At 46.6% G+C, this 26,005-nt stretch overlaps 2 protein-coding genes across 2 annotated transcripts in view; both read left to right on the top strand.

Annotated features, from left to right (window-relative positions):
- The first annotated feature begins 1,270 nt into the window (after positions 1 to 1,270).
- Positions 1,271 to 26,005, top strand: part of HSPBAP1 (HSPB1 associated protein 1) — a 54,056-nt gene continuing 29,321 nt past the window's right edge. Inside the window, exons 1-2 of the mRNA XM_062208884.1 lie at positions 1,271 to 1,418; positions 16,444 to 16,629. Of these exons, the coding sequence (XP_062064868.1) occupies positions 1,352 to 1,418; positions 16,444 to 16,629 (253 nt within the window). The 5' untranslated portion in view covers positions 1,271 to 1,351. The remainder of the gene's footprint in view (positions 1,419 to 16,443; positions 16,630 to 26,005) is intronic.
- Positions 18,413 to 18,882, top strand: LOC133748357 (large ribosomal subunit protein eL32-like). Its single transcript, XM_062177102.1, has one exon. The coding sequence runs from the start codon at positions 18,454 to 18,456 to the stop codon at positions 18,859 to 18,861; it is 408 nt and encodes a 135-aa protein (XP_062033086.1). The 5' UTR covers positions 18,413 to 18,453; the 3' UTR covers positions 18,862 to 18,882.

Genomic DNA, 26,005 nt, shown 5'->3' with positions numbered 1-26,005 from the left:
AAGGCTGAGCCCCAGGCTGCAGCTGTGGTCTCCCTCGGCTCCGCGGCCGTGCCTGGTGCGCCTGCGCGGCGGCGCCGGCCTGGGCGGTGGGCGGGGCCGAGGGGCGGAGACTGGGGTCCGCCCTCGCCGCGGGTGCTGGCCAGGAACCGCCGTAGGAGGGGCGCCGGGGTCGCATGCTGGGCTGGAGGAGGAATGGAAAAGTGAGGGAGCAGCGCGTCCGGGCCTGGCCGAGGAGGCCGAAGCCCCCTCGGAGGCTGTGTTGGAGGAGGTGGGGCCGGCAAGCTCCAGTTGCTGGAGGAAGTGCCCAAGTTTACAGTATGTGCCCAATAAACAGTGACCTTGGGTCACCGAAGCTCATGCTTGCTTCTATATTGGGTTTATGCCTGGCTTTATTGAGTTCACAACTTCAGAAGTTATAGGAGGAGACAGACTGAGGATGGAGGTCGGGGGCAGAGCAGCAGGAGTCCCAGGGACTGTCTCGTGGAAATCATTTCTTTGTTCTTTACGTACACTAAGCACTGCCTAGTTTTATCAGCGGCCTTTCTGTCTTACATATCCAATGAGGTCATCAGCTAGCCGGTTTCCTCCGAACACACGTCCTGGTGGATAATCTTCCCATCCTGTCCGCCCCTTAGTAAGTCAGCAACCAAGACGCTGATTAAGGTCGGAAGGTTTCTGCCCCCCGAAGTGACCTGGATCCGTGCCGAGTTACGATTTCGGACCAGAACGAAGTCAACAAGGAAACGCGGGGAGTCGTTGATCTCTCGATCAGGCAGCTGTTTGACTATTTTGATACACAGCTCCAGAGGAGTGACAGCTGTCTGTTAGCGTCCTGGAACACCTAGCCCAGGCAATCTGGCTGGCCTGGGTCGGGACGTGAGTCACAGGGACGCACTTAAGGGACACTGTGCCCGAGGCTCGTATTCCCAGGGAGCCACGAAGACCAGATGGAGTCGCACCGCTGCCAGAGAGGCAGAGGAGCGTGAAGCTATCCTCGGCGGGCGGCGGCAGAGTGAGCGGACGCACAGACCCCCTCCACCGCCCGTAGCCCCCACAAAACCAGCCCTCCGACCCCCAGGGCAGAGGGAAAGAACCTGACGTGAAAGCCGGGAAACGCAGAAACCGCGACCCGCAAAGAAGGGGCGCAGGCGCCCCGGCCCAGACCACGTGTCTGTGTGTCAACAACCGGGGAATCCAAACACACTGCGTGGCCCCGCCCCGCGCCCGTCACGTGGCCCCGCGGCGCGGGCGCTTCCGGGAGAGCGGGGAGCCGCGGCGCTAGTGCGGCCCGCCCGGCCGCGTGGGCGCCCTGTGCTCTGCTGCTCTTTGCCGGGCCGGCCTGGCTGTCGCCATGGCAGCAGGCTCCGAGGCCGGAGTGCCCCAGACCCTGGCGGCTGGAGCCGGAGGGGAGGAAGAAGGTAGGCGGCGGCGGTCAGAACGTTTGGGTTAGCCGGATGTCGGGTTCTCCCGGCCTTGACTTAGACTATGAAGAAAGCGGGTTGTTGTATAGTGAACGTGTTTTTTAATTTTTTTTTCTCAACCTGGCCTGGTATCCCTGCATGCTACTGGTGCTGTTGCATGCCCAAAAAGGCGCTTTGAATGCTCGAGTGGGCTGCAGTTAAGTGTGTGAGGTTGGACGGGAATAACCCAGGGTGGTTGTGAACAGCGACTGTGATTTCGCTTGGGACCCAGGGTTAGCCAGTGCGTGAGGTTTGCAGGCCCAGGGCTTGTGGTCCCTGTCGGCGGTGTTTAGTGGAACACTGCACGGCGCACGCACTGGTCTGGGTACTGCCCGGGGATGCAGGGACGCTTAGCGTTCCTAACAATGCCCTTTTCCCTAGGAGCTCTAGTGAGCAAAGCAGCCTGGAACGGAAGAGTGAGTAATCGGTCTGTGGTCCCTTGGGTACCGCCCGTAGTGCCCACCGAGTGGTGAAATCAGATGCTTGGGGGGAAGGAGTCAGTTGGGGTTGCAGTGAGATGGTGACGGCAGGCAGTGGTCCCTATCAAATCCCGGAGGAGGAGGTGCGCCTTTCAGGCTGGCGCGAGGCCTCCTGCTGTCCCACTACTTCTCCTTGCTCTCCTAACTCCCTTGCTTGCGTAGGCCAGGGAGACGTTTCTTGAACTCCATTTGTACCTCGCATCCCCTGATCCATCCATTTTCCGTGCACTGCGCCCCTTACCCGGTTTTGAGTGCAAGTCACCATTTACTGTTAGAATACTGCTGTTCTCTTGTCCCTCCCTGTGCTTGTGCGGCAGAGCCCTTGCTCAGGGTGAACCCAAGCTTTTACTGCTTTGCTGTAAACTTGACACAGAATGCTGACTGCTGTATCAAATGAAGACGGCCGACCTCTGGACCCTTCACCAGATCCTATTACTATGCCTACTTTCTTTCTCCAATGACAGTTCCCCAAACTCTGGATCCTCTCTCCATCTCTTTCTTGTTTTGAGCTGATGACTTCCCAAGTTGGGAAGTTCTGCATTTAATCTGTCTACTGTTCTTGCAGGATCAGACCCTGGTCCAAAGCACCCATGTTCCTCACCTAAACCACTAGTGGGTCTTCCTGACTTGTGTCCCCGCTTCCTAGTTTGTGTCCCTCCAGTTCAGGAGTTGAAAGAAATGGATGACTGGGCCAGCGCCGCGGCTCACTAGGCTAATCCTCCGCCTGCGGCGCCGGCACCTCAGGTTCTACTCCCGGTTGGGGTGCCGGATTCTGTCCCAGTTGCTCCTCTTCCAGTCCAGCTCCCTGCTGTGGCCCGGGAGTGCAGTGGAGGATGGCTGCAGCGGCCATTGGGGGTGAACCAACGGGAAAAGGAAGACCTTTCTCTTGTCTGTCTGTCTCTCTCTCTCTCTCTCTCTCACCTTCCACTCTGCCTATCAAAAAGAAAAGAAAGTGCCAACCTTGGTGAAACTGAGATGAAAAAAACCTGGAGAAGCCTGTGAAATTGTTCGGCCTGAAAAAGTAGGTGTAGGTTAGGAAGATGAAGAAAAGGAGCAGCAGTGAGCTTCAGTGTGACTGCGTGGAGCTTAGGTTTGGGAGGGTAATGCGGAAGAAGATGCCAAGCAGGCAGCCAGGGAAGACAAGGTTTTTGTTTTCTGTAGTATCCACATATAGTGAATATAGTACAGTATTCACAACAGACTTCACCCTTTTAGAATATATAGTTCAGAGGTTTTCAGGATTGCACAAGTTGTGTACCTATCACTACTATAATTCCAGAATATTTTTGTCATTCTCCATGAGAAACCTGGTACCCACTTTTTTTTTTTTTAAAGATTTTATTTATTTATTTGAGAGGTAGAGTGACAGAGAGAAAGGTCTTCCATCCACTGATTCACTCCCCAGATGGTCACAGTGGCTAGAGTAGAGCCAGTCTGAAGCCAGGAGCTAGGAGCTTCTTCTGGGTCTCCCTTGAGGGTGCAAGGGCCAAAGCCCTTGGACCATCTTCTGCTTTCCCAGGCCATAAGTGTAGAGCTGGCTATGAAGAGGTGCAGCCGGAACACAAACTGGTGCCCATATGGAATGCTGGCACTGCAGGCAGAGCTTAGGCTACTATGCCACAGGGTCAGACCCATCTGGTACCCATTGGCTGTCCCTTCCCATTCCCTCAATTCTCCAGCTACAGGTAACTATTAGTCTACTCTGTCTTTATAGATTTTCCTCATCTGGATGTTACATATAAAGAGAATCATATAATAGGGACCTTTTGTGTCTGTCTTCTTTCAGGTAACAGTGTTTTTGAAGGTTCCTCTGTGTTGTAGCATGGATCAACATTTGCTGTCTTTTTTGTGGCTGAATAATAGTCAATTGTATGGATCTACTACATTTGATGGACATAAGTTGATGGACATTCGGATTGTTTCCACTTTTTGGCTGTTGTGAATAATGCTGCTATAGACGTTCATGTACAAGTTTTTTTTTTTTTTTTTTTAAGATTTTTATTTATTTATTTGAAAGGTAGAGTTACAGACAGTGAGAGGGAGAGACAGAGAGAAAGGTCTTCCATCTGCTGGTTCACTCCCCAGTTGGCCGCAATGGCCTAAGCTGTGCTGATCTGAAGTCAGGAGCTTCTTCCCAGTCTCCCATGTGGGTGCAGAGGCCCAAGGACTTGGGCCATCTTCTACTGCTTTTCCAAGCTGCATCAGAGAGCTGGACTGGAAAAGGAGCAGCTGGGACTAGAACTGGTGCCCATATGGGATGCCGGCGCTGCAGGCGGGGGATTAACCTACTGTGCCACAGCGCCGGCCCCATTGTCCAAGTTTTTGTATGTGACATGAGCATATGTTTTCAGTTCTCATGATACCTAAGATATCTCAGATATCTAGGAGTGAATTGCTGAATCATGTGATAAATCCGTATTCAACTTTTTGAGGAAGATACTTGTTTTGAATTTTTATTTATTCTATTTATTTGAAAGGCAGAGAGGGGGAGAGAGATGGGGCTAGAAAGACAGAGCTCCCAATTGCTGGTTCACTTGTCAAATTTCTGCAAAGCAGGGGCTGAGCAGGCTGAAGCCAGGAGCTAGGGACACAACCCTGGTCTCCCATGTGGGTGGCAGGGATGCAACTATGAAGGCCATCATCACTGCCTCCCAGGATTCCATTAGCAGGAAGCCGGAATCTTGGGAGTGGAGCCAGACCTGAACCCCGGGCGTTCTGACAAGTGCTGTAGGCATCCCGACAGCCTCTTACCGCTGCTGCAAACGCCGGGCCCACAGAACATTAATTTTTAATCTGAAGTCCTAAGAAGCGAAAAGATCTGATGAAAAGTGTGGATCTGTTCCCTAGAAAATTGCACCTTATACAGGGTATGGGCAGGACTCTGCAGTGGAAAATCCTGGGCCGCTTCCCAGGCGAGCTTCTGCAGTTGCTTTGTTTTCCTTAGCGCCCCTCCCCCCACACACACACACATAGGCGATTGCTAACTTCCTGCCTAACAAAAGTGTGTTCAGCACAATGGTGAATATGCTAGGAGCCCTAGGAAAGTTCATTTTTGGACAAACATTACCACTTCCTTATCATGAAATATTTGAATGCACTGGGGATTTTAAGAAAAGCAAAAGTCTGTGTAATCTCAAAAAGGAAAAAATTCTCATGCAGGAGCATATATTCATAACGTGGCTGAAATGCAGTGGGTAATGAGGAGCATCAGAAGAACAATACTGTTGAAGTCATTTTGTTTCGGTAAAAATACATGACATAAAATTTACCGTGGTCTTAATTCATAATGCTGTTTTTTTGTTGCTGTTGTTGTTGTTTTGACAGGTAGAGTGGACAGTGAGAGAGAGAGACAGAGAGAAAGGTCTTTCGCCGTTGGTTCACCCTCCAATGGCTACCGCGGCCGGCGCATCGTGCTGATCCGAAGCCAGGGGCCAGGTGCTTTTCCTGGTCTCCCATGGGGTGCAGGGCCCAAGGATTTGGGCCATCCTCCACTGCACTCCCGGGCCATAGCAGAGAGCTGGCCTGGAAGAGGAGCAACCGGGACAGAATCCGGCGCCCCGACCGGGACTAGAACCCGGTGTGCCGGCACCGCAGGCAGAGGATTAGCCTATTGAGCCGCAGCGCCGGCCCATAATGCTGTTGTAGCTAAAGACTGAAGACTGGGTAGTTTATAAAGAGTAGCAATGTATTTTCCTGCTCTTTAGAGACTGGGAAGTCCAAGATCAAAGGCACCCTCCAGTTGGGTTGTCTGGGGGGGACTGCGCTCTGCTTCCCGGAAGGCACCTGTTGCCTCACTCGGTGGGAGGGTGCTCTAGCCTAATGCTGTGTGCAACCTCTCTGCTAAAGGCCTTCATCTCATTCCCAAGGGAGGAACCCTCATCACCTAACTACCTCTTAATACTATCATGTTGACCATCACGTTTGAACACCTGAATTTTGGAAGAGAAACGTTCAAACCATAGCAACCATGTTAACTGCGTGTGAAGTGTGCGGTTCAGTAGTGTTATGTAGAGTCACATTGGAGTCAAAGAGTCCTCCAGAACTTGTTTTATCTTGCGTATCTGAAACCTACTCTGATGAAACAGTTACTCCCCTCAGCCTCTCGTAAGCACCATTTTGCTTTGTTTCTGTGAATCTGACCACTTTAGATAGCTCACACAGGTGGAATCATGAAATATTTCTCCTTTTGTGACTGCTTTGTTTCACTTAGCTTAAGTCTTTGTTATAAGAGACCGCTGGAGTAGAGGTTCCTTCAGGCGTGAGGCAGAGAAGAGTGATAAGCAGGGAAAACAAGATTAACGGAGTAGTGCAGCTGTCGGAACAGATGGGCACCTCTCCAGGCAGTTCTGAGAGACAGCACCCAGTCATTCAGCCTGGGGTAAGCATGGGAACAAAGTTTAATGAAGACAGTATACCTGCCACACCAGGTGGGCATTGAATTTACACAGTCTGCATTTAGACTGGGGCTTTTAAGGGAATGGGGGTCCAGGTCTTCCAGCCCTTTCTCCTTCCCCCCACCCTCTTCTGGACAAAACGTTTGCTGGGTGTGCAGTAGGTGAAATTCCTCCCACAGTTTTACTACCCAGGGTCTTCAGACTGGGCAGAGAGGATTTTGCTGGAGGGCTTTCTTAGTGGGAAAGGCTAGGACCACCTGTAAGCTGACTGGGGTATGGGCAGCACTTTGTAGTGTAAATACGGGGCTGCTTCCAAGGCTGCTGCATTCCTTCCCAGAGGTGCTTTGTCTCCCTTCCTACGATGTGAGGTTGTGTAATACCCACACACAGTGAGCGTTCAGCTCTCAGCGGCTTTGGGGTGCCTCCACCACTTGGCTTTTATGTGATGCTGCCATTACTGTGGAGGTGCAGATACCTCTTTGAGACCTTCCTATTGACTGTTTTTTTTTAAATAATTATTTTCTTTGAAAGTCAGAGTTACATAGAGAGGAGGGAGAGAGACAGGAGAAAGAGAGGGAGAGAAGGAAAGAGAGGGAGGAAGAGGGAGGGAGAGAAAGGGAGAAAGGTCTTCCATCCGCTGGTTCACTCCCCCGTTGGCCGCAACGGCTGGAGCTGTGCCAATCCGAAGGCAGGAACCAGGAGCCCCCTCCAGGTCTCCCATGCAGGTGCAGGGGCCCAAAGACTTGGGCCATCTTCTACTGCTTTCCCAGGCCTTAGCAGAGAGCCGAGTCAGAAGTGGAGCAGCTGAACACAAACCGGCGCCCATATGGGATGCCGACACTGCAGGCAGTGTCTTTACCTGCTACGCCACAGCGTCGGCACCACTATTGACTGTTTTTTAATGAAAAGCAAGATTCAGGCCGGCGCTGTGGCTCACTAGCCTAATCCTCCGCCTGTGGCACTGGCCCTCCAGGTTCTTGTCCCGGTTGGGGTGCCGGTTCTGTCCCGGTTGCTCCTCTTCCAGTCCAGCTCTCTGCTATGGCCCCGGAAGGCAGTGGAGGATGGCCCAAGTGCTTGGGCCCTGCACCCGCATGGGAGACTGGGAGGAAGCACCTGGCTCCTGGCTTTGGATCAGCGCAGCGCACTGGCCATAGTGGCCATTGGGGAGTGAACCAACGGAAGGAAGACCTTTCTCTCTGTCTCTCTGTCTGTCTCTCTCTCTCTAACTCTGCCTGTCCAAAAAAAAAAAAAAAAAAGAAAGAAAGAAAAGTAAGATTCAATAATCAGTTTCTTTTCAATTATGGGAAGTTTATATAGAGGAGGCTAGAGTTAACTGAAAACATTTTGGTAGAAATTTTGAAGATACTTAGCATTCCAAACTTTGGTAGTACTTTATACAATCTTTCTAGTGTTAACTTCTCTTAAAATATATATTTAATTTTTTTCCTTGCTTTAGGTTTAAGACAAACGTTACTTTTGAATGTAGAAGTATTATTTTTGGGAGTCAGTTTTGTGGCATTGCGGGTTAAGCCAGCACCTACAGCGCCAGCATCCCATATGGGCACTGGTTAGAGTCCCTGCTGCTCTACTTCCCATCCAGCTCCCTGCTTATATGCCTGGGAAAGCAGCAGAACGTGGCTGAAGTGCTTGGGCCACTACACCCATGCAGGAGACCCAGATGACCCTGCTGGCTCCTGGCTTCAGTGTGGCCCAGCCCTGGCTGTTGCAGCCATCTGGGAAGTGAACTAGCAGATGGAAGATTCTCCCTCTCTCTCTCTGTAACTCTCCCTTTCAAATAAATAAAATGAACCTTAAAAAAAAAAACCAGAGTATTATTTTCGAACCATCTTCTGAGAAGAAGTCAAATATTCTGGGTTACCTGGCAAGATTTACAAGAGGACAAGGAAAAGTAAAAGGGTCATGTACCCCTGGTGACCGTTCTAATGTGACTGCCCAATCTGAGTCTGGCTGGGTGTTCACTGCCACACCCAACCTTGGCATTGACAAAACTGGCAGAACAGCCTCAACACTAACACTTGTGGTTTCTTCAGTGGCAAAGGATTGCCTTTTTGATCCTTGAAATGCAAAGGATTTACGACTATTTGTAATTCTACCCTAGCAGTAAGTTACCTTTCAGGACAACTTTCCTAGTTTTTATGGACATTTTAAAGTGAGTAGCTACAAAATGAAAATTTTTCTCTGCACCCATGTGAGAGACCCGGATGACGTTCCTAGCTTCAGTCTGGCCCACCCCTGGCCATTGCAGCATCTGGGGAGTAAACCAACAGGTGGAAGATTTCTTTCCCTCTCTCCCTTTCTCCCTCTCTCCCTCTCTTCCTCTCTTCCTTCTCTCCCTCTCTCCCTCTCTCCCTCTCTCCCTCTCTCCCTCTCTCCCTCTCTTCCTTCTCTCCCTCTCTCCCTCTCTCCCTCCCTCTCGCTCTCTCTTGGGCTCTCCCTCTCGAGTATAAGTTTCACTATTTAGTCTGGTACAACACAGTCATTCAGTTAGATTGTATTTTTATGATTCCATCAAGGTTTGCTTTTGACACGGCCCTAGTGATTATTAATTTTTATTCTAATATCTTCCATTCCAGAGGCTTTTAAATTTCTTATATGTGTATACAATAGTTACCAGATTATGAGGCTAGTGCCATGGCGTAGTGGGTGGGGCTGCTGTTTGCAGTGCCGGCATCCCATATGGGCGCCAGTTCAAGACCTGGCTGCTCCACTTCCCATCCAGCTCTCTGCTGTGGCCTGAGAAGGCAGTGGAAGATGGCGCAAGTCCTTGGGTCCCTGCGCTCACGTGGGAGACCTGGAGAAAGCTTCTGGCTCCTCTCTTCAGATCGGCCCGGCTCTGACTGTTGCAGACATTTGAGGAGTGAACCAGCAGATGGAAGACCTCTCTCTCTCTGCCTCTACCTTTCTCTAGCTCTTTCAAATAGAGAAATAAATCTTTTTAAAAAGTTATCAGATTATGTCATATACATGTGTTACCAATGAATGGCAGGGTTCTTATCTTCGTGCAAGAAAGAATTCAGACGTGAGACAGAGAGTAGTGGAAAGTAAAATAGCAAGGTTTATTAGGGTAGGAACATCCGTAAGAATGGTTGGGCACCTCTCCAGACAGAACCTGAGAGAGTGCCCAGTCGCTCGGACTGGGGGAAGAGCGAAGTTACATGGTTGAGTGGAGTACACCTGGCCAGGCCAGGCGGGCCGCTCAGCATAGAGGCAGAGTGCTGAGCGCGCAGTCCAGTTGAGGCCGGGGGTTCTTAAGGGGATGGGTCTTGCCTCCCCACCTCTGCTCCTCTTGGAACAAAGGACTTCTTGGATATAAATAGAAAAACTCCTATCTGAGTTTTCCCCCTGAAGTTATCAGACAGGAGGAAGCCTGGCTGGTGTAGACCCGCCTTAGAGGAGCCTTAGAGGAAGGCTGGTAGAAGGGGCAGGGCGTTTGAAGTGCAGATACTGGGCTGCACCTGGAAGATTATCAGGCAGAAGGGACAGGGACCCCCACCTGGCAGGTTATTGGGTAGAAGGTGCAGGGCAGGATGCAAATCCTGGGCTGCCCCTGAAACGTTATCGGGATGACTTTGAGATGCATATGCTGGACATACATAAGTTCATATCTGACTTCCTAACACATGCGTGTACGTATATTCAAAAATAAATTACTTCAACATACCAGGACCCAGTTTTCTATTCATGCTGTATTACTGTAGTGATTATCTGTATTGTGACTTACTCTTATGTCACCTTCTGCAAGTTTTTTAGCCTTGATAATTTTCCCATTAAAATTATACCTGGGGCCGGTGCCGCAGCTCAGTAGGCTAATCCTCCGCCTTGCGGCGCCGGCACGCCGGGTTCTAGTCCCGGTCGGGGCTCCGGATTCTGTCCTGGTTGCCCCTCTTCCAGGCCAGCTCTCTGCTGTGGCCTGGGAAGGCAGAGGAGGATGGCCCAAGTCCTTGGGCCCTGCACCCGCATGGGAGACCAGGAGAAGCACCTGGCTCTTGCCATCGGATCAGCGCGGTGCACCGGCTGCAGCGCGCTGGCTGCGGCAGCCATTGGAGGGTGAACCAATGGCGAAAGGAAGACCTTTCTCTCTGTCTCTCTCTCACTGTCCGCTCTGCCTGTCAAAAAATAAAATAAAAAATAAATAAAAAAATTATACTGGGGGCATATCTGGGCATTTAGCAATAGTGATTAAGACACCTGCAACCCCAGGCCGGCACTGTGGTGAAGTGGGCTAAGCCTCCACTTGCAGCTCCAACATCCCATATGAGCACTGGTTTGTGTCCCTGCTACTCCCCTTCCAATCCAACTCTCACTTTGGCCTGGGAAAGCAGTGGAAGATGACCTAAGTGCTTGGGCCCTGCACCCATGTGGGAGACCTGGAAGAAGCTCCTGGCTCTTGGCTTCAGATCAACCCAGCTCCAGCCATTGCAGCCATCTAGGGAGTGAACCAGCAGATGGAAGACCTTTCTCTCTGTCTCTCCCTCTCACTGTCCACTCTGCCTGTCAAAAAAAAAAAAAAAAAAAAAAAAAAAGAAAGAAAGAAAGAAAAAGACACCTGTATCCTATAGCAGAGTGCCCGAGTTCAATTCCTGACACAGGCTCTGACGCCAGCTTCCTACCAGCACAGACCCTGGGAGGCCACAGCGTTGGCCCCGGCACAGCGCGGCCCCTGCCATGCAGGCCCTTGGGGAGTTACCCAGTGGGTGGGAGCCTGTGCTTGTTCTCTTTCTCTACCTGCCTCTCAAATAAATAGAATTTTAAAGAAATAATAGCAATAGAGACAAATCAGAATTGGAAAAAAATTATATATCTTGACACAAGAGACAAGTTAATTTCAATTTCAAAATCATTGTTCTGTCAATATTTGGAAACTTGGTAAATGTTCCTTATTTTTGTCTTCAGTTCTAAATCTCTGAATTTCAGGCTAGATATTAATTGACTGACGCCAGGTTGCCAGCAAATTCAGAGAAATCAGGCTCCAAATAGTCTTGCACTGTGCATGAATTTTTAAAAAATTACTGAGAAAAAAGCTATTTGCTGATGGTGTTTCATTGCCTCCAATGCATTAGTTGTAACCAAGGCAGTAATAGATGGACTGGATGAGGTGCTCCCCTAGGAAGGAGACAGCGCTGTAGTGTAACACCTAGATCACTAACCTGTTTCTTCAGTAGTTTGCAAGTTACCTAGTTAGAAGGTGTTGCTTGCTGCAAGTTAGACCGAAATTCACTAACCATGTAAAGGCACTTGAAGTTGCTTCAGAATGTGTGTAAGTCTTTGTAAATATTCTGAGCATGGAATGAATGGGTGCATCCCTAGGCTATTTAATTAATACCATGCAGCATTGCATTCTTTAAAGGAAATTGTTACACTTAAGCTTGTTAATTTAATGGCCCAGTTCATTGTTGATTAAACTATCAGAAGCCAAATTAGTTTTATCTCACACCCAGCTGATTGTTTTATTTCACTGATGGGCCTGAAATCTGCAAATATGCTAATTTCCTATTGGGGCGAATGTCCTACTGCTGTTTTACACATCCTCTATAGCACTTTTCATTCATGTAGCAATGTTCATGTATTTAACATATTTTGGTCGCTAGGCAAAGTGCTTTCTCAGCAAATTTTGGTTTTGGAGGTCAGTTTCCTATGAAAGAGTATCTGGGGTGTTTGGAATTTTTAGATCAGATCATTAAATACATTTAAAAAAAATTAGCATTGTGTTAGAGAAAATAGTTACTTCTTTGAAACTACTTTATCAAAGCTGATGCCTGTGTATGTATTTATAGCCAGATGTGTCTACCCAGATATGCGGCCCTTTTGGGGAGTATTCACAGTCCTGATGTATTGATAATCTGTGAGTCAAGATAAATAGAATAAATTCCTACCCCATAGGCACTGGTGCTTCTGTTTTTCTCTGCTCTTTAAAGTGTTTTTTTTTTTTTTTTTAAGATTTATTTATTTGAAAGAGTAATAAAGAGATGGGGGGCAACAGGGAAGTCTCCCATCCACTGGTTCACTCCCCAAAGGGCCACAATGACCAGGGCTGGGCCAGGCCTAAGTCAGGAGCCAGATGTTTCTTCTGGGTCTCCCACACGGATACTGGGACCCAAGGGCTTGGGCCATCCTCCTCTGCTTTTCCCAGGCACATTAGCAGGGAGCTGGATTGGAAGTGGAGCAGCTGGGATACCAGCACTGCAGATAGTAGCTTCACCTGCCATGTCACAGCACAGGTGCCTTCTTTAAAGTTCTAGAAGCAAAGTGTTGATAGGTTGAGTATTTTACAAGCTTACAATATCAGAACTGAAAGAATGCCGTGGTGGGTCGGGCCAGCCAGGATTCATCCAGCCCAGGCCACACAGTGCATGATAGAGAAAATATGGTTATCCTGGAAAATGACAAACCTCAGAAGCAAGTCTTAACTCTGGGATTATTTTTTCTTACCCGATACATTCCGGAGTTAGAAGCTGGCTTGTGTTGCTTCAGTGGCACAGGGGTGGACATCCTTACATTCTTTTTGCCAATGATTCTGAATTCCTGGTTCTTTCTTTTGTCTTCCAAGATGGCTAACCATCATGTCTTCTTTGCAGTCAGTATAGTGGTGCGTATAGAAGAATTAGGGCAAAGGGGCTGACTCAGCAACTTCCAAATACATCTCTGACCACTCTTGTTTACAAAGACATCGGGGACCTCTAGTTTTTCACCCATTTCTCTTGTGCAGAGTTCTGTTAGGAAGAAGTGAGTGTGTATTGGGTAAGTGGGCCACTAGCAGTTTCTGTTGTAAGTATAACAACCCCTTCCTACCTGCTCCCCAGAATATTCTCTGCCCAAAGCATGCGTGCATCATTTTCTGTGAAATGATCTTAAGCTTTGCTGAGTGTGTTTATCTTTTCAGGTCATAGCCTCTCCTGAGTTTTCAACCCAGGTTTAAGTCCGACTGTTTTAATTCCCTGGCAGGAGAAAGAACACTGGACTTTGAATCAGGGGGCCTGATGTCTCGTGGCAGTTTGAGTGATATCTAAGCTTCCATTTCATCCTTAATACCTTCTCTGGCTGCATTTTTCAGGCTTCTTATAGGATCAGATGAGCATTTGTGTTTTAATGTATGCAACAGTACATGAGAAACAGGAAAGCATTATGCAAGTAATGCGTGATATTATCAACACCATGTTCAAAATCAAACTTTTCATCTTCCCAACAGAGTGAGCTGTGTTGCTTCTTACTTTTATGGGAAGTCCCCAAGTCTGGAAACCTCTATCTTCCTTTTGGCTGCACTGCCTCACACCCCACATCTCTGGTTGTAGTAGGCTTTGTTGTTATTCTCGTAGTATCTCTCCATCTCTACCATCTCCGCCTTCTTCACTGCCACCCCTTATTGTACAGGGCGTGATAATGTATCACACTTCTCACTTGGCTGTTGGAATCATTCTCTGATTCTGTTTCAGTCCCTGCTCTCTCTCCCCCCCATCTCACGCTCCACTTATTTCTACACAGCTCTCATCTTTATTTTTAATAGATATAATATTCCATGGGATTTCTATGGCGTAATTTATTAAAGGCTGGCCGGCGCCGCTGCTCACTAGGCTAAACCTCTGCCTGCAGCGCCGGCACTACGGGTTCTAGTCCTGGTTGGGGCTCCGGTTCTGTCCCGGTTGCTCCTCTTCCAGTCCAGCTCTCTGCTGTGGCCCAGGAGTGCAGTGGAGGATGGCCCAAGTTCTTGGGCCCTGCACCCGCATGGGAGACCAGGAGGAAGCACCTGGCTCCTGGCTTCGGATCAGCACAGCGCGCCGGCCATAGCAGCCATTTGGGGGGTGAACCAACGGAAGGAAGACCTTTCTCTCTGTCTCTCTCTCTCTCAATGTCTAGCTCTGCCTGTCAAAAAAAAAGATTATTAAAGGCTTTCCTACTTTGAAGCTGTGAGTTTGTATTTCCAATTGCTATAATGTGGTAGTAGACATCCTGTGTGTATATGTATGCTACATACAAGATGTAAGAATATCTAGAGAGATGTAGATATAGCTTATGATGAATATGTTAGAGTCTGTTTCTATAACATGAGTTATTGGGATCAAGTGAATGATTCATTGGGACTTCTATTTCATCTTCCCAGTTATTTCCCAAAGCATGGTTCCAGTTTACATGTCCTGAAAAACAGAATGTATCATGAAGTACTATATCTTCTTAGTGTAGGAGATCAAAATATGCTGCCTCCAAAAAGCTGCTTATATTGATTATTTTGGGTCAACAGCACTTTCAAAAGAAAGATGCAAGATCTCTTTGACCTTCCTTTTTCTTCCCAAAGAGCAGGAGATAAAACTCGAATGGGATGGGTACTCTCCTTGTACTGGGAAAGGGAGGAGAGGGGAAGTAACCAGAGACAGGGAGCCCAGGCTGAGCAAAACTGGTACAGACCTTGTTGGATTAACCCTTACCTTCCTACTTTCCTGAATTAGCTGCCCTCTCCCAAGCCCCTTTGTCTTGTCACGTTTTCACAATTTACGCCTGTCTAACTTAGTTATGACTGCTAGGCCCTAACTGCGTCTGTATTTTATTTTTCTTAAGAGAGTGTCTTTGTATGCATAAAATTTATTAAATAAAATTTGCATGTTTTTCTCCTGTGAACCTGCCAGAGACTGTTAAGAGGGTAGAGGAGAAGTTTTGCCTTCTCTGCAACAGTCTAGCAAAACTTTAAAAATATTTAATAACAGTTGTTTGTCTACTTTTATACACACGGGATCCAGAAACTCCAAGTGTGGAACGATTTGGTGCATTGCATTATTTTACCTGTGGGCCAATGTGTGGATTCAGCGTTGAGTGTGAAGTTACTGTATCTGGAAAAATGCAAATCAAAACCCCAGACCCAACCAAGAAGGACAGAAAATTTTCTTCCTGGCCACATCATAGTATCCTTTTCCAGGCCCTTCAGCATGCAAAGGTCGCTTAAAGATAAAGCTGGGGTCTTTTTTCCATTAGACCTGTGGGGCCTTCTCTCTCATTCCATGTAGTCCCCAGCTCTTCTGCCCCCTCCCTGTCTGTTCTCAGCTGTTTGCTGCAGAGGACATAGTCAGAGCTCAGGAAGGCATCCCCAGTTCTTGCCCTGTTGTCTGAAAAAGGAGGCCAGATTGATTCAAGTTTTAGTGTCCTTTTAAAAACAAGTGTTGAGTTTGGAAAATCACAGATTACTCAAGTTCTTTATAAAGAGCCCTTCCTCATTCTTCTTCCTTTAATCAGTTTAGAAAAAGGTTGGGTGGTGGAGAAATTTGGATTAGTTACGAACTTTTCCTAATTTTTGGAATTAAGTATAATTACACATTAAGTAATCGAAATAGAGGATTAGCTGATTGTTCTTGAGAACCATAAATTGTGTTTTATGGACCAGGCTGTGAAGCTTTTGTTTTAACCTTCTCCCAAAGCTTTCTGTCTTAACATGCTTTAAAGGGAAATGTCTTGTTCTTTAATTTAAAGACTTCTAATCTTTACTGGCCAACCCAGTAGTACCCTATATTAATATTCTGTGATTCTGTGAAATTTACTTGCGTGCTGTGCCAGCAGCAGCGTTGGTTTGGCCATAGTCCCTGTTTAAAGATCAATTCAAGCTGAGGATTATCGCTGATTGCCATTTTAGCACACATTTTATTCTTACAACCGCAATAGAAAATAGTCCCCCCCAGGTTGTCTGCTGTGTTAATTGAGTAGTCTTTTTGGCATAAACATCTGATTTAGCAAACAGAATTGTTGATGACCCAGAAACTAGATGTTCTGGAGTAGTTCCCCTCAGCGTTTCTTACATAATCCTCTATTTAGGAAATAATATTGTGTAAGAAACGTTGCATCTTTTTAAATTTGAAAAAGTAGTTGGAAAGCCCTTTAAAAAAAAAAGATGAAACCTTTATTTCTGACATTGAAAATGAAATTTACCAACATTCAAACATTTAAAATTTAATGTGAGAGAAATAATTTAAGAATTATCGTCCTTTGAAGCCAAATATTTATTTGCACAAAAAGATTGGCCATAACAGAAACTATCTTAGCTATTTTTCTTTATATTCTATAAAATAACTTTATAATCCTGTAGCTGTTTCTTTTTTTCATGTCTCTCCCTAGGTAAGCATGGCAAACCTTTTACACCAGAGAAGGCCAAAGAAATCATAATGTCTTTGCAACAACCTTCGGTCTTCTGTAACATGGCTTTTGATTGGCCGGCACGACACTGGACGGCTGAACACCTTTCTGAGGTCCTTGGTGGCAAGCAGATCCGATTCAGAATGGGGCTGCAAAGGACTGACACAGGTAGGACCACACTTCCTTGGGATCACAATGGCTCTTCCACAGCCTTGCTGGATTCCCCACAGTGCTGTAAAGAATCCTTTCTTTCCATTCCTTTTTGACCATTTCCTGTACAGACAGGAAAATTTTATGGGAAAATTTGGAAGAACAGTTTGACCCAAGGTTTTTCTTAGGCCAAAAGAGTCTGTGGTGAATAACCCCATACAACATGTATTTGTTCATGTGTAACACGTCTATGTTGTTGGACACGATCGTGTTACGTGGAGCGAGGCTGGTAAGTGTTTGTCAATGTGCAGAAGCCCAGGCTGCTGGGATTGTCGCTTCTCTCGACCCACGTAGAATGTATCCTTTCATCCCTGGCCCCAGACGCTATTTATAGTGCTTAGTCCAGTTGTCAGTTTATCTCTTTGCTTTATCGGCTGCCTGACCTATATTGTGTTGTACAAACATGAAACGTTGGTGAGCCTGTTTATTTATTTTTTAATTCTCTTAAGCAAGTATATTTTGCTGGCTCTGCCTTCTTCCCTGAAAACTACTAACATTTTGATATGTTTTCCCTGTTGTCAGATAAAGCAATTACCATTTACTCTAAAATGTAGTTAACATAAAGGAAAGAAACAATGCTGTTTGTAATCTACAGGAGTTCGTGACCGTTGTCTGATGTGTAACTTGTATTTCAGTGTGGATTTGGTGGTCTGGATATTCACAGTAGTTGAACGCTGAAGCAAAATCGCCTGTTAATATTTATTAATAACTCAAGCAGAACTAGAGAATTCCCTAGTGTATCTGTCAGCTGCTCTAAGGTTCTTTCTCTCATGTTGGCCATGGAGTACATTTCATAGAATTATTTAGGTTTTAATGTCTAGAAACACTCCTTGTACTCTTGTGACAGGTGTAGTAGGATTACTGCACCTGCAGCTCTCTGGCTTCTTATTCTAACCATGGACTGAACTGTTCATTGTATTTTAGAATTAAATGCTAGACCAGCAGCAATAACATAAAAATAAGATTGTGCTTTTTCCTCTTTGATTTTAGCCAAATAAATCTGCCACTCACTGAGTTGTCTGTGACACTCTAATCTGGAGAGAAATAGGAATGATACATTTTTTTCAAATCCTGGTTAGACCCCAAATACAATACTACTTCTGACAGTTACCATTTATTGAGAGCTATTGTGTCAAGTCGTGAGTGCTTCAAACATTTTGTCTCTCTTAATCTGCTTAAAACCTTCTTAGAATTGTATAATTATTACCCTGTTCTATAGATGAGACAAAAGAATCTGGTATTTTCAAGTTAATACTTAAGCACAAAAGAAAAAGTTAAAAAAAAATCTGGTTGTGAGAAAGTACTCTTGAATTCTAGTAGAGAAAATTTGTTCCTTTTTTATTCAAATGAAATTCATATTACATAAAATTGAGCATTTTCACCATTTGATAGTATTCAATTCCTGGTTGTTAGTATATTCACAGTGTTAAACCACCATCACCACTATCTTATTCCAGACCATTCTCACTATCCTCTAAGGAAGCCCAGTTCCCTTCAGTGGCAGCTGTGCGTTCTTTGCCCATAGCCCCTGGCAAGTGTTGATCTGCTTTCCACCTCTCTGAATTTGCCAGTTCAGGACGTGGCATACACATGCGGTCATCGTGCAGTAGGCCCTTGGGGTCTGGCTTCTTTCACTTGCTGTGCTTTCGGGGTTCCTCATTTTAGTGCTGAATAATATTCTGTTGTATGGATATGTGCATTTTGGGCATTTACTCCTGAGTTGAAGAACATTTGGCTCTCTTCCTCGGCGCTGCCTCTGGAAGTGGCTGCCTTCTTGGCACCATGGCCGCCCTCAGACCCCTGGTGAAGCCTAAGATCGTCAAAAAGAGGACCAAGAAGTTCATCCGCCACCAGTCGGACCGCTATGTCAAGATTAAGCGTAACTGGCGGAAACCCAGAGGTATTGACAACAGGGTGCGGAGAAGATTCAAGGGCCAGATCTTGATGCCCAACATTGGCTACGGGAGCAATAAGAAGACCAAGCACATGCTGCCCAGCCGCTTCCGGAAGTTCCTGGTCCACAACGTCAAGGAGCTGGAGGTGCTGCTGATGTGCAACAAATCCTACTGTGCAGAGATTGCTCACAACGTCTCCTCCAAGAACCGCAAGGCCATTGTGGAGAGAGCGGCCCAGCTGGCCATCAGGGTCACCAACCCCAACGCCTGGCTGCGCAGTGAAGAAAATGAGTAGGCGGCTTGGGTGCGCATTTTATTTGTGTTTAAATAAAACCTTGAAAACCGCAAAAACAAACAAACAAACAAAAAAAAAAACATTTGAATCGTGTTCACTTTCTGATCATTGTGAACAATGCTACTGTGAGAATCTGTGTACAAGTTCTCATGTGGAAATACATGTTCATTTCTCTTGGGTACATGTCTAGGAGTAGAATTGCTGGCTCATCTGGTAACTGTTTAACTCTTCAAGGAAAGTCCAAACCATTTTCAAAAATAGCTGCAACATTTTACGTTCCACCAGCAGTAGATGATGAAAGTTCCAATTTTTCTACATCCTTATCTCTTGGTTCTATTATAGCTGTTCTAGTGGAGAAATGTCTGTTCAAATTCCCCGCTTATTTTCTAATGGAGGTGTTTTTCTTTTGGTTATTGAGTTGTGAGGGTTCCTCATATATTCTGGATACTAGGCCCTTGTCAGGTACATGATTTGCAGATATTTTTCTACCAATCTGAGTTGTTTTGATAATTTTTTACTTTAAAAATTGTTTGTTTATTTTATTTGAAAGACACACACACACACACACACACTTGGGAGCGGGGAGAGGACTGACAGGTAGTCTGCATTTCACATATTCATTTCCTATCAGAGGTGGGGAACCTTTATTCTGCCAAGGGCCATTTGGGCATTTATAACATCATTTGCAGGCCACACAAAATTGTCAACTTAAAAATTAGCCTGCTGTAGATTTATTGAATTTTTTATTGCTGCCTGTGGTTGCCTTGGCAGGACCAGACTAAATGATTTCATGAGCCTTATACAGCCGGTGGGCCCCATCCCTGCAAATGACCGCAACACGTGGGGCTGGGCCAGCTGAAGTCAGCAGCTGGCAGCTCCATCTGGGTCTTCCACATAGGTGGCTGAGACCCAGATACCTGAGCCATCCATCAGCTGGTGCTGCCTCCGCAGGGTACATATCAATGAGAAGCTGGAATCTGAAGCAGAGCCGGGACTGGAAACTAGGCAGTCCAGCATAGGATGTGGGCAGCCTGAAAGGCATCCTACCTGCTGCACCAAATGCCTACCCCAAGGTATTCCTTTTAAAAGTATTTCTCTGGAGCCAGAATTGTGACATAGCAGGTAAAGCCTCCACCTGCGATGTAGGCATTCTCTGTGGGTGCTGGTTCGTGTCCCGGCTGCTCCACTTCTGATCCAGCTCCCTGCTAATGGCCTGGGAAAGCAGCAAAAGATGGCCCAAGTATTTGGATCTCTGTACTCATGTGGGAGACCCAAATGTAGCTCCTGGCTCCTGGCATCAGCCTGGCTCAGCTCTGGCCATTGCAGCCACTTAGGAAGTGAACCAGCACTTCCTGGTGGGAAGACCCTCTTCTCTGTATCTCTCCCCTCTCTTTCTCTAACTCTGACTTTCAAATAAATATATATAAGTATTTTTAAGAAAATGAAAATAGGGGCTGGTGCTGTGGCTTAGTAGGCTAAACATCCACCTGTGGTGTCAGCATCCCATATGGGAAAGCAGTGGAAGATGGCCCAAGTGTTTGGGCCCCCATACCCACGTGGGAGACCTAAATGTAACTCCTGCCTCCTGGCTTCGGATTGGCCCAGCTCCAGCCATTGTGGCCATTTGGGGAGTGAACCAGTGGATGGAAGACCTTTCTCTTTGTCTTTCCCTCTCTGTCTCTGTAACTCTGTCTCTTAAATAAATAAATAAATCTGTTTAAAAAAAAAAAGTTATTTCTCTGAGGGGCAGGTGTTTGGCACAGCTGTTAAACCACTACTCGGTACACCCACATTGGAGTGTGTACGTTGGAGTCCCGACTCCTCTGCCTTCAGCGTCCTGCAAATGCTTACTGTGGGAAGCAGCAGGTGATGGCGTAAATAATTGAGTCCTTGCCACCCACATGGGAGACTTGGACTGAGTTCCTACTTCCTGGCTTCATCCTGGCACAGCCCCAGCATTTGGGCAGTGAGCCAGTGGATGAAATCTCTTGCATTCTCTACCTTTCAAATATAATGAAAATAAATAGACTTTAAATGAAAAGAAATAAAAAATGTTAAAATTTAAATGCAACACTTCCACAGGCAGTTTAGGGAAATGGAGTAAGAGAACTGATACCGCAGTCAGCCTGGATGGCCTCAAATTTTGGCTTACTATGTGACTTTGGGCAAGCCAGTTACCTTTCCTGTATGTTGGAAATATTTTCAAGATCAAAGATTTTATATGCTTAAAGCATTTAGAATGGTCCCTAGCGCATAGTAAGCATACAACAAATGTTATTTTAAAACAGAAATAAGTTTAAAAGTATCATTTCTTCAATGTACAGAAAATTTTAAAAACGGAAAGACAGGGCCAGCACTGTAGCACAGCAGATTAAAACCCTGGCCTGCAGTGTCAGCATCCCATATGGGCACCAGTTCAAGTCCTGGCTACTCCACTTCTGATCCGGTTCCCTGCTAATGTGCCTGGGAAAGCAGTTCAGTTTTTCTGTTTTGATTATTTAGATTGTATACAGGTTTCAAATATATAAAATGACATGTTTCCAAAGAAATGGTGACCAAGTCTCTGATGATTTCCTGAGGAGATTCCTAGAAGGAGAATTCCGGGGCCAGAGGGCAGGAACGTGTTCCTCCGCCCAGTGCTGTGTGTGAAGCTCCCCACCAGAGACCTCTGAGTCATTCCTGTGACCTCGTCGTGCTGTCTTGTGACTCGGTGACTTGCCGTCTAAGTGTCCAGCATCCACCTGCTTCTCTGGTCGGCGTCACCCTGCTCTCCCCATCCCTGGTTGCAGTAGTCTCACCCCTCTGGTCCCTCTGCGCTCCCTGCCCCAGGGCATTTTTCCTACCGTCACCAAAGACCACTTTTTTTTTTTTTTTTTTTTTTTAAGATTTATTTATTTAAGGCTGGCGCCGTGGCTTAACAGGCTAATCCTCCACCTTGCGGCGCTGGCACACCGGGTTCTAGTCCCGGCTGGGGCGCCGGATTCTATCCCGGTTGCCCCTCTTCCAGGCCAGCTCTCTGCTATGGCCCGGGAAGGCAGTGGAGGATGGCCCAAGTACTAGGGCCCTGCACTCGCATGGGAGACCAGGAGAAGCACCTGGCTCCTGGCTTCGGATCAGCGAGATGCGCTGGCCGCAGCAGCCATTGGAGGGTGAACCAACGGCAAAAAGGAAGACCCTTCTCTGTCTCTCTCTCTCACTGTCCACTTTGCCTGTTAAAAAAAAAAAAATTATTTATTTAAAAGAGTTAGAGAAGGAGAGGCAGAGAGAGAGAGAGCTTCCATCCGCTAGTTCACCCCTCCAATTGGTCACAGTGGCCAGAGCTACGCCAATCCGAAGCCAGGAGCAAGGAGCTTCTTCCGGCACCCTCCCATGAGGGTGCCAGGGCCCAAGGACTTGGACCATCTTCCACTGCTTTCCCAGGCCAAAGCAGAGAGCTGGATCAGAAGTGGAACAGCTGGGACTCGAACCGGCGCACGTAGGGGATGCCAGCACTGCAGGCTGCGGCTTTACCTGCTACGCCACAGCGCCAGGCCCCCAAAGACCACTTTTTTGAAAAGCAGATTTTTTTCCTTATTTCTGCCTAAAACCCTTCCCTGACCTTCCATTCCTCAGGCTGAAGACCAGAGTTTCTGTTGCAGTGTGGAAGGTGCAGCTCATTCGCTCCCTGAGGTCAGGCCAGATGGATGTTTCTTCATCTTCCCTATGTCCAGGGGTGGTGTTCTTCCTACTTCAGGGCCTGTATATTGTGGGTGCCTGAGTCTAACCATTCTCCTCTGTTTCCCTTCCCCCAGCTGGTTAATTCCTCTGCCTCTTCAAGATGTTAGCCTGACCATGCGTAGCCTCCCCACCCCTTTAATCAGGTGTGACTGTCACCTTATCTCAGAACAACTTGTTTTTCTTGGTAACACGTAGTACAGTTATAAACACAGTGAGTTGTGTAAGTAATTACCTGATTAAAATCTCTTCCCCTCCAGAAGGTCATGTGTGTGAGGCCCAGGGCCCTGTGTCATCATGGGCTGAGTATTAATGGACATTCAGATGTCTGTATTGTAAAGAATGAAAGACTTTTGGTACATACGACCCAGCTCTGCAGAAAGGTGGCATTTACAGTTTATCAGAACCTGTGGGGCAGGCATTGTGGCACAGTAGGTCAAGCAGTAGCCTGCGACAGACAGTGCCATCCCCCTATGAGCACCAGTTCCGGTTCTTACTGCTCTGCTTCCAGTCCAGCTCCCTGCTATTGTGCCTGGGAAAGCAGCAGATGATGGCCCAAGTGCTTGGGCCCCTGATAGGTATACCTATCAGGAAACCCAAATGGAGTTTCAGGCTCCTAGCCTCAGCCTGGCTCAGCCCTGACTGTCAGGGCTGTTTGGGGAGTGAACCAGTGGATGCAAGATTCTCTCTCTCTCTCTCTCATTCTGTTTCTCAAATAGATAAATGAAGCTTTAAAAAATAGAACATGTGACTGTATGTGTTTTGCCACTCTTTTGCAGAACTGGGATATATCTTTTTTTTTCCCCAAAGATTTATTTTATTTATTTGGAAGGCAGAGTTAGAAAGAGAAGTGAGAGAGATCCTCCATCTGCTGGTTCACTCCCCAAATGGCCACAATGTCTGGGGTTGGGCTAGACTAAAGCCAGAAGCCAGGAGCTGCTTCCAGGTCTCATGAGCTATGTCTTGAAAATGCTTACTTGGGGCAGGCATCGGCACAAGCAGCTCAGGTGCCACTTGTGATGCCCGCCTCTCATGGACTGCCTCCCTGGTTTGAGTTCCGGCTCTGCTCCCAGTTCCAGCTTCTCGCTAACACACACTCTGGTAGGCAGCAGGTGGAGTCGGGTTCAAGTAGTTGGGTCCCTGCCAGACCATGTGGGAGACAGGGAGTTAATTCCTGGCTTCTGCCTTCAGCCCGTCCCAGTGCTGGCTGTTGTGGGTATTTGGGGAGTGAATCAGTGGATGGATGAGCTCTGTTTGTCTATCTCTCTGCCTTTCAGATAAATAAAAATATAGAAAAGACTTTAAACACAATGTTGTATTGTTACTAATATGTTTCCCAGTTTATTATTTTTCATTTTTGCTTCTCTCTTTTACATTTTTATATAGTCATATCATCTAAGGCAAACCAAGTAATGCTTTATTAACATTTTAATTCTCATTATTTTATTCTTCAAAATTCCTTCTGTGCCCTGAAAATATATACATTTCTAATATTCTAATGGCTTAATGATTTTCTTTTAAAAATTTTACTCTATCCATTTTATATATTTTTTGGTATTTGGTATTCACTGAATATTTTTGCAAATAGTTAAGTTGGAAACGTTTATCCCAGTACCATATACTTAATCCTTTTTTGGCCTATTGTCTTTGAAAAACACCTTTATTAAATTACTGCATTCTTAAGTATTCCAACATCAGTTTCTAGGCCACATATTAAATTTGGGGGCAGATAAGACTATTTAAAAACATTATTTTGGGGCCGGCACTGTGGCATAGCAGGTAAAGCCACTGCCTGCAGTGCTGGCATCCCATATGGGAGCAAGTTGGAGACATGGTTGCTCTACTTCCAACCCAGCTCTTTTCTATGGCCTGGGAAAGCAGTAGAGGATGGCCCAAGTGCTTGGGCCCCTGCACACGTGTGAGACCTGCAAGAAGCTCCAGGCTCCTGGCTTTGGATCGGCACAGCTCTGGCCATTGCAGCCATCTGGGGAGTGAACCAGTAGATGGAAGACCTCTCTCTCTCTGTGCCTCTCCTTCTCTCTGCATGTAACTTTGACTTTAAAATAAATAAATAAATCTTTAAAACAAAAAAAAAATGTTAACACTTGTATACATATTTCAAATATTTGGAAGTACAATTAATTTTCCCTAATTGCTTGCTTGCCTCCCTGTCTACCTTTTCTCCCTCCCCTCCCTTCTCTCCCTTTCTTTCTCTTTTGGCAGAGTAACAGAGAAAGTGAGATACAGAGAGAAAATTTCCACTGATTCACTCCTGAAATGCCTGCAATAGCCCCGGCTGACCCAGGCTGAAGCCAGGAGCCATGAACTCCATCCGGATCGTTCATGCAAGTTGCAGGAACCAAGCACTTGGCCCAGCACCTGCTGCCTCTCAGGTGTATTAGCACAGAGCTGGATCTGCAGCAGTGGTGAGACCCAAACTCGGGCGCATTGACTGGAGGTGCAGATGTCCCAAGTGATGGCTTAACCTGTTGTGCCACAATGGCTGTCTCTATTTTTCTTTTTTAATTGGCACATAAAAGTTGTTTGTATTTATTTGATGTAGCATGTATGTTGCAATACATGTACACATTACATAACACTCAAATCAGGCTGAGCATATCTGTCTGCTCAAACATTGATCATTTTTGGGGGGTAGAAATAGTCAGAATCCAGTCTTCCAGGTTTTGTGAAATGTGTAGGACATTCTCATCATCTGCGGTCACCCTACTGTGCACTAGAACCCAGAACCTGCTCCTCTGTGGTTTAGTGCACGTTGACCAGCCTTCCAACTCCCTCTTCCCGCCCTGGTGCCAGCTGCTGGCAACCTCTGCTCTTCTCTCAATTTCTATTCCTCTTCTTTCTGAAATATGGAAATTTTGTCTAGATAAATTTTTTTTTAATTTCTTTTTTTTTTGACAGAGTTAGCGAGAGAGAGAGAGACAGAGAAAGGTCTTCCTTTTTTTCCCGTTGGTTCACCCCCCAAATGGCCACCACGGCTGGTGCGCTGCACCAATCCGATTCCACTGGTTCGGATCCACAGGAGCCAGGTGCTTCCTCCTGGTCTCCCATGTGGGTGCAGGGCCCAAGCAGGGCCATCCTCCACTGCCTTCCTGGGCCACAGCAGAGAGCTGGACTGGAAGAGGAGCAACCAGGACAGAATCTGGCACCCCGACCGGGACTAGAACCCGAGGTGCCTGTCTAGATAAATTTTAGAGTTTAAAGTATTTGTTTTAAAGAAACCCTGTGGGAATTTAAAATGAAAATTCCTTAATTTCTGTATAATTAATTTATTAAAAAATTATTGTCTCCCTACAGAGGAACATGTTATCTTCACTTACCAAGTTTATTTGTTTCTCCATAAAAAGATTTTTACTTTTCATAGAGGTCATCATTTCTTAAAACACTGTAGATGTCTGGGGCCGGTATTGTG

Source organism: Lepus europaeus, chromosome 2 (genome assembly GCF_033115175.1).
Source record: "Lepus europaeus isolate LE1 chromosome 2, mLepTim1.pri, whole genome shotgun sequence".
Classification (NCBI taxonomy): Eukaryota; Metazoa; Chordata; class Mammalia; order Lagomorpha; family Leporidae; genus Lepus; species Lepus europaeus.
Note: the sequence above shows the minus strand (reverse complement) of the source record. Positions and strands in the feature narration are given on the sequence as shown.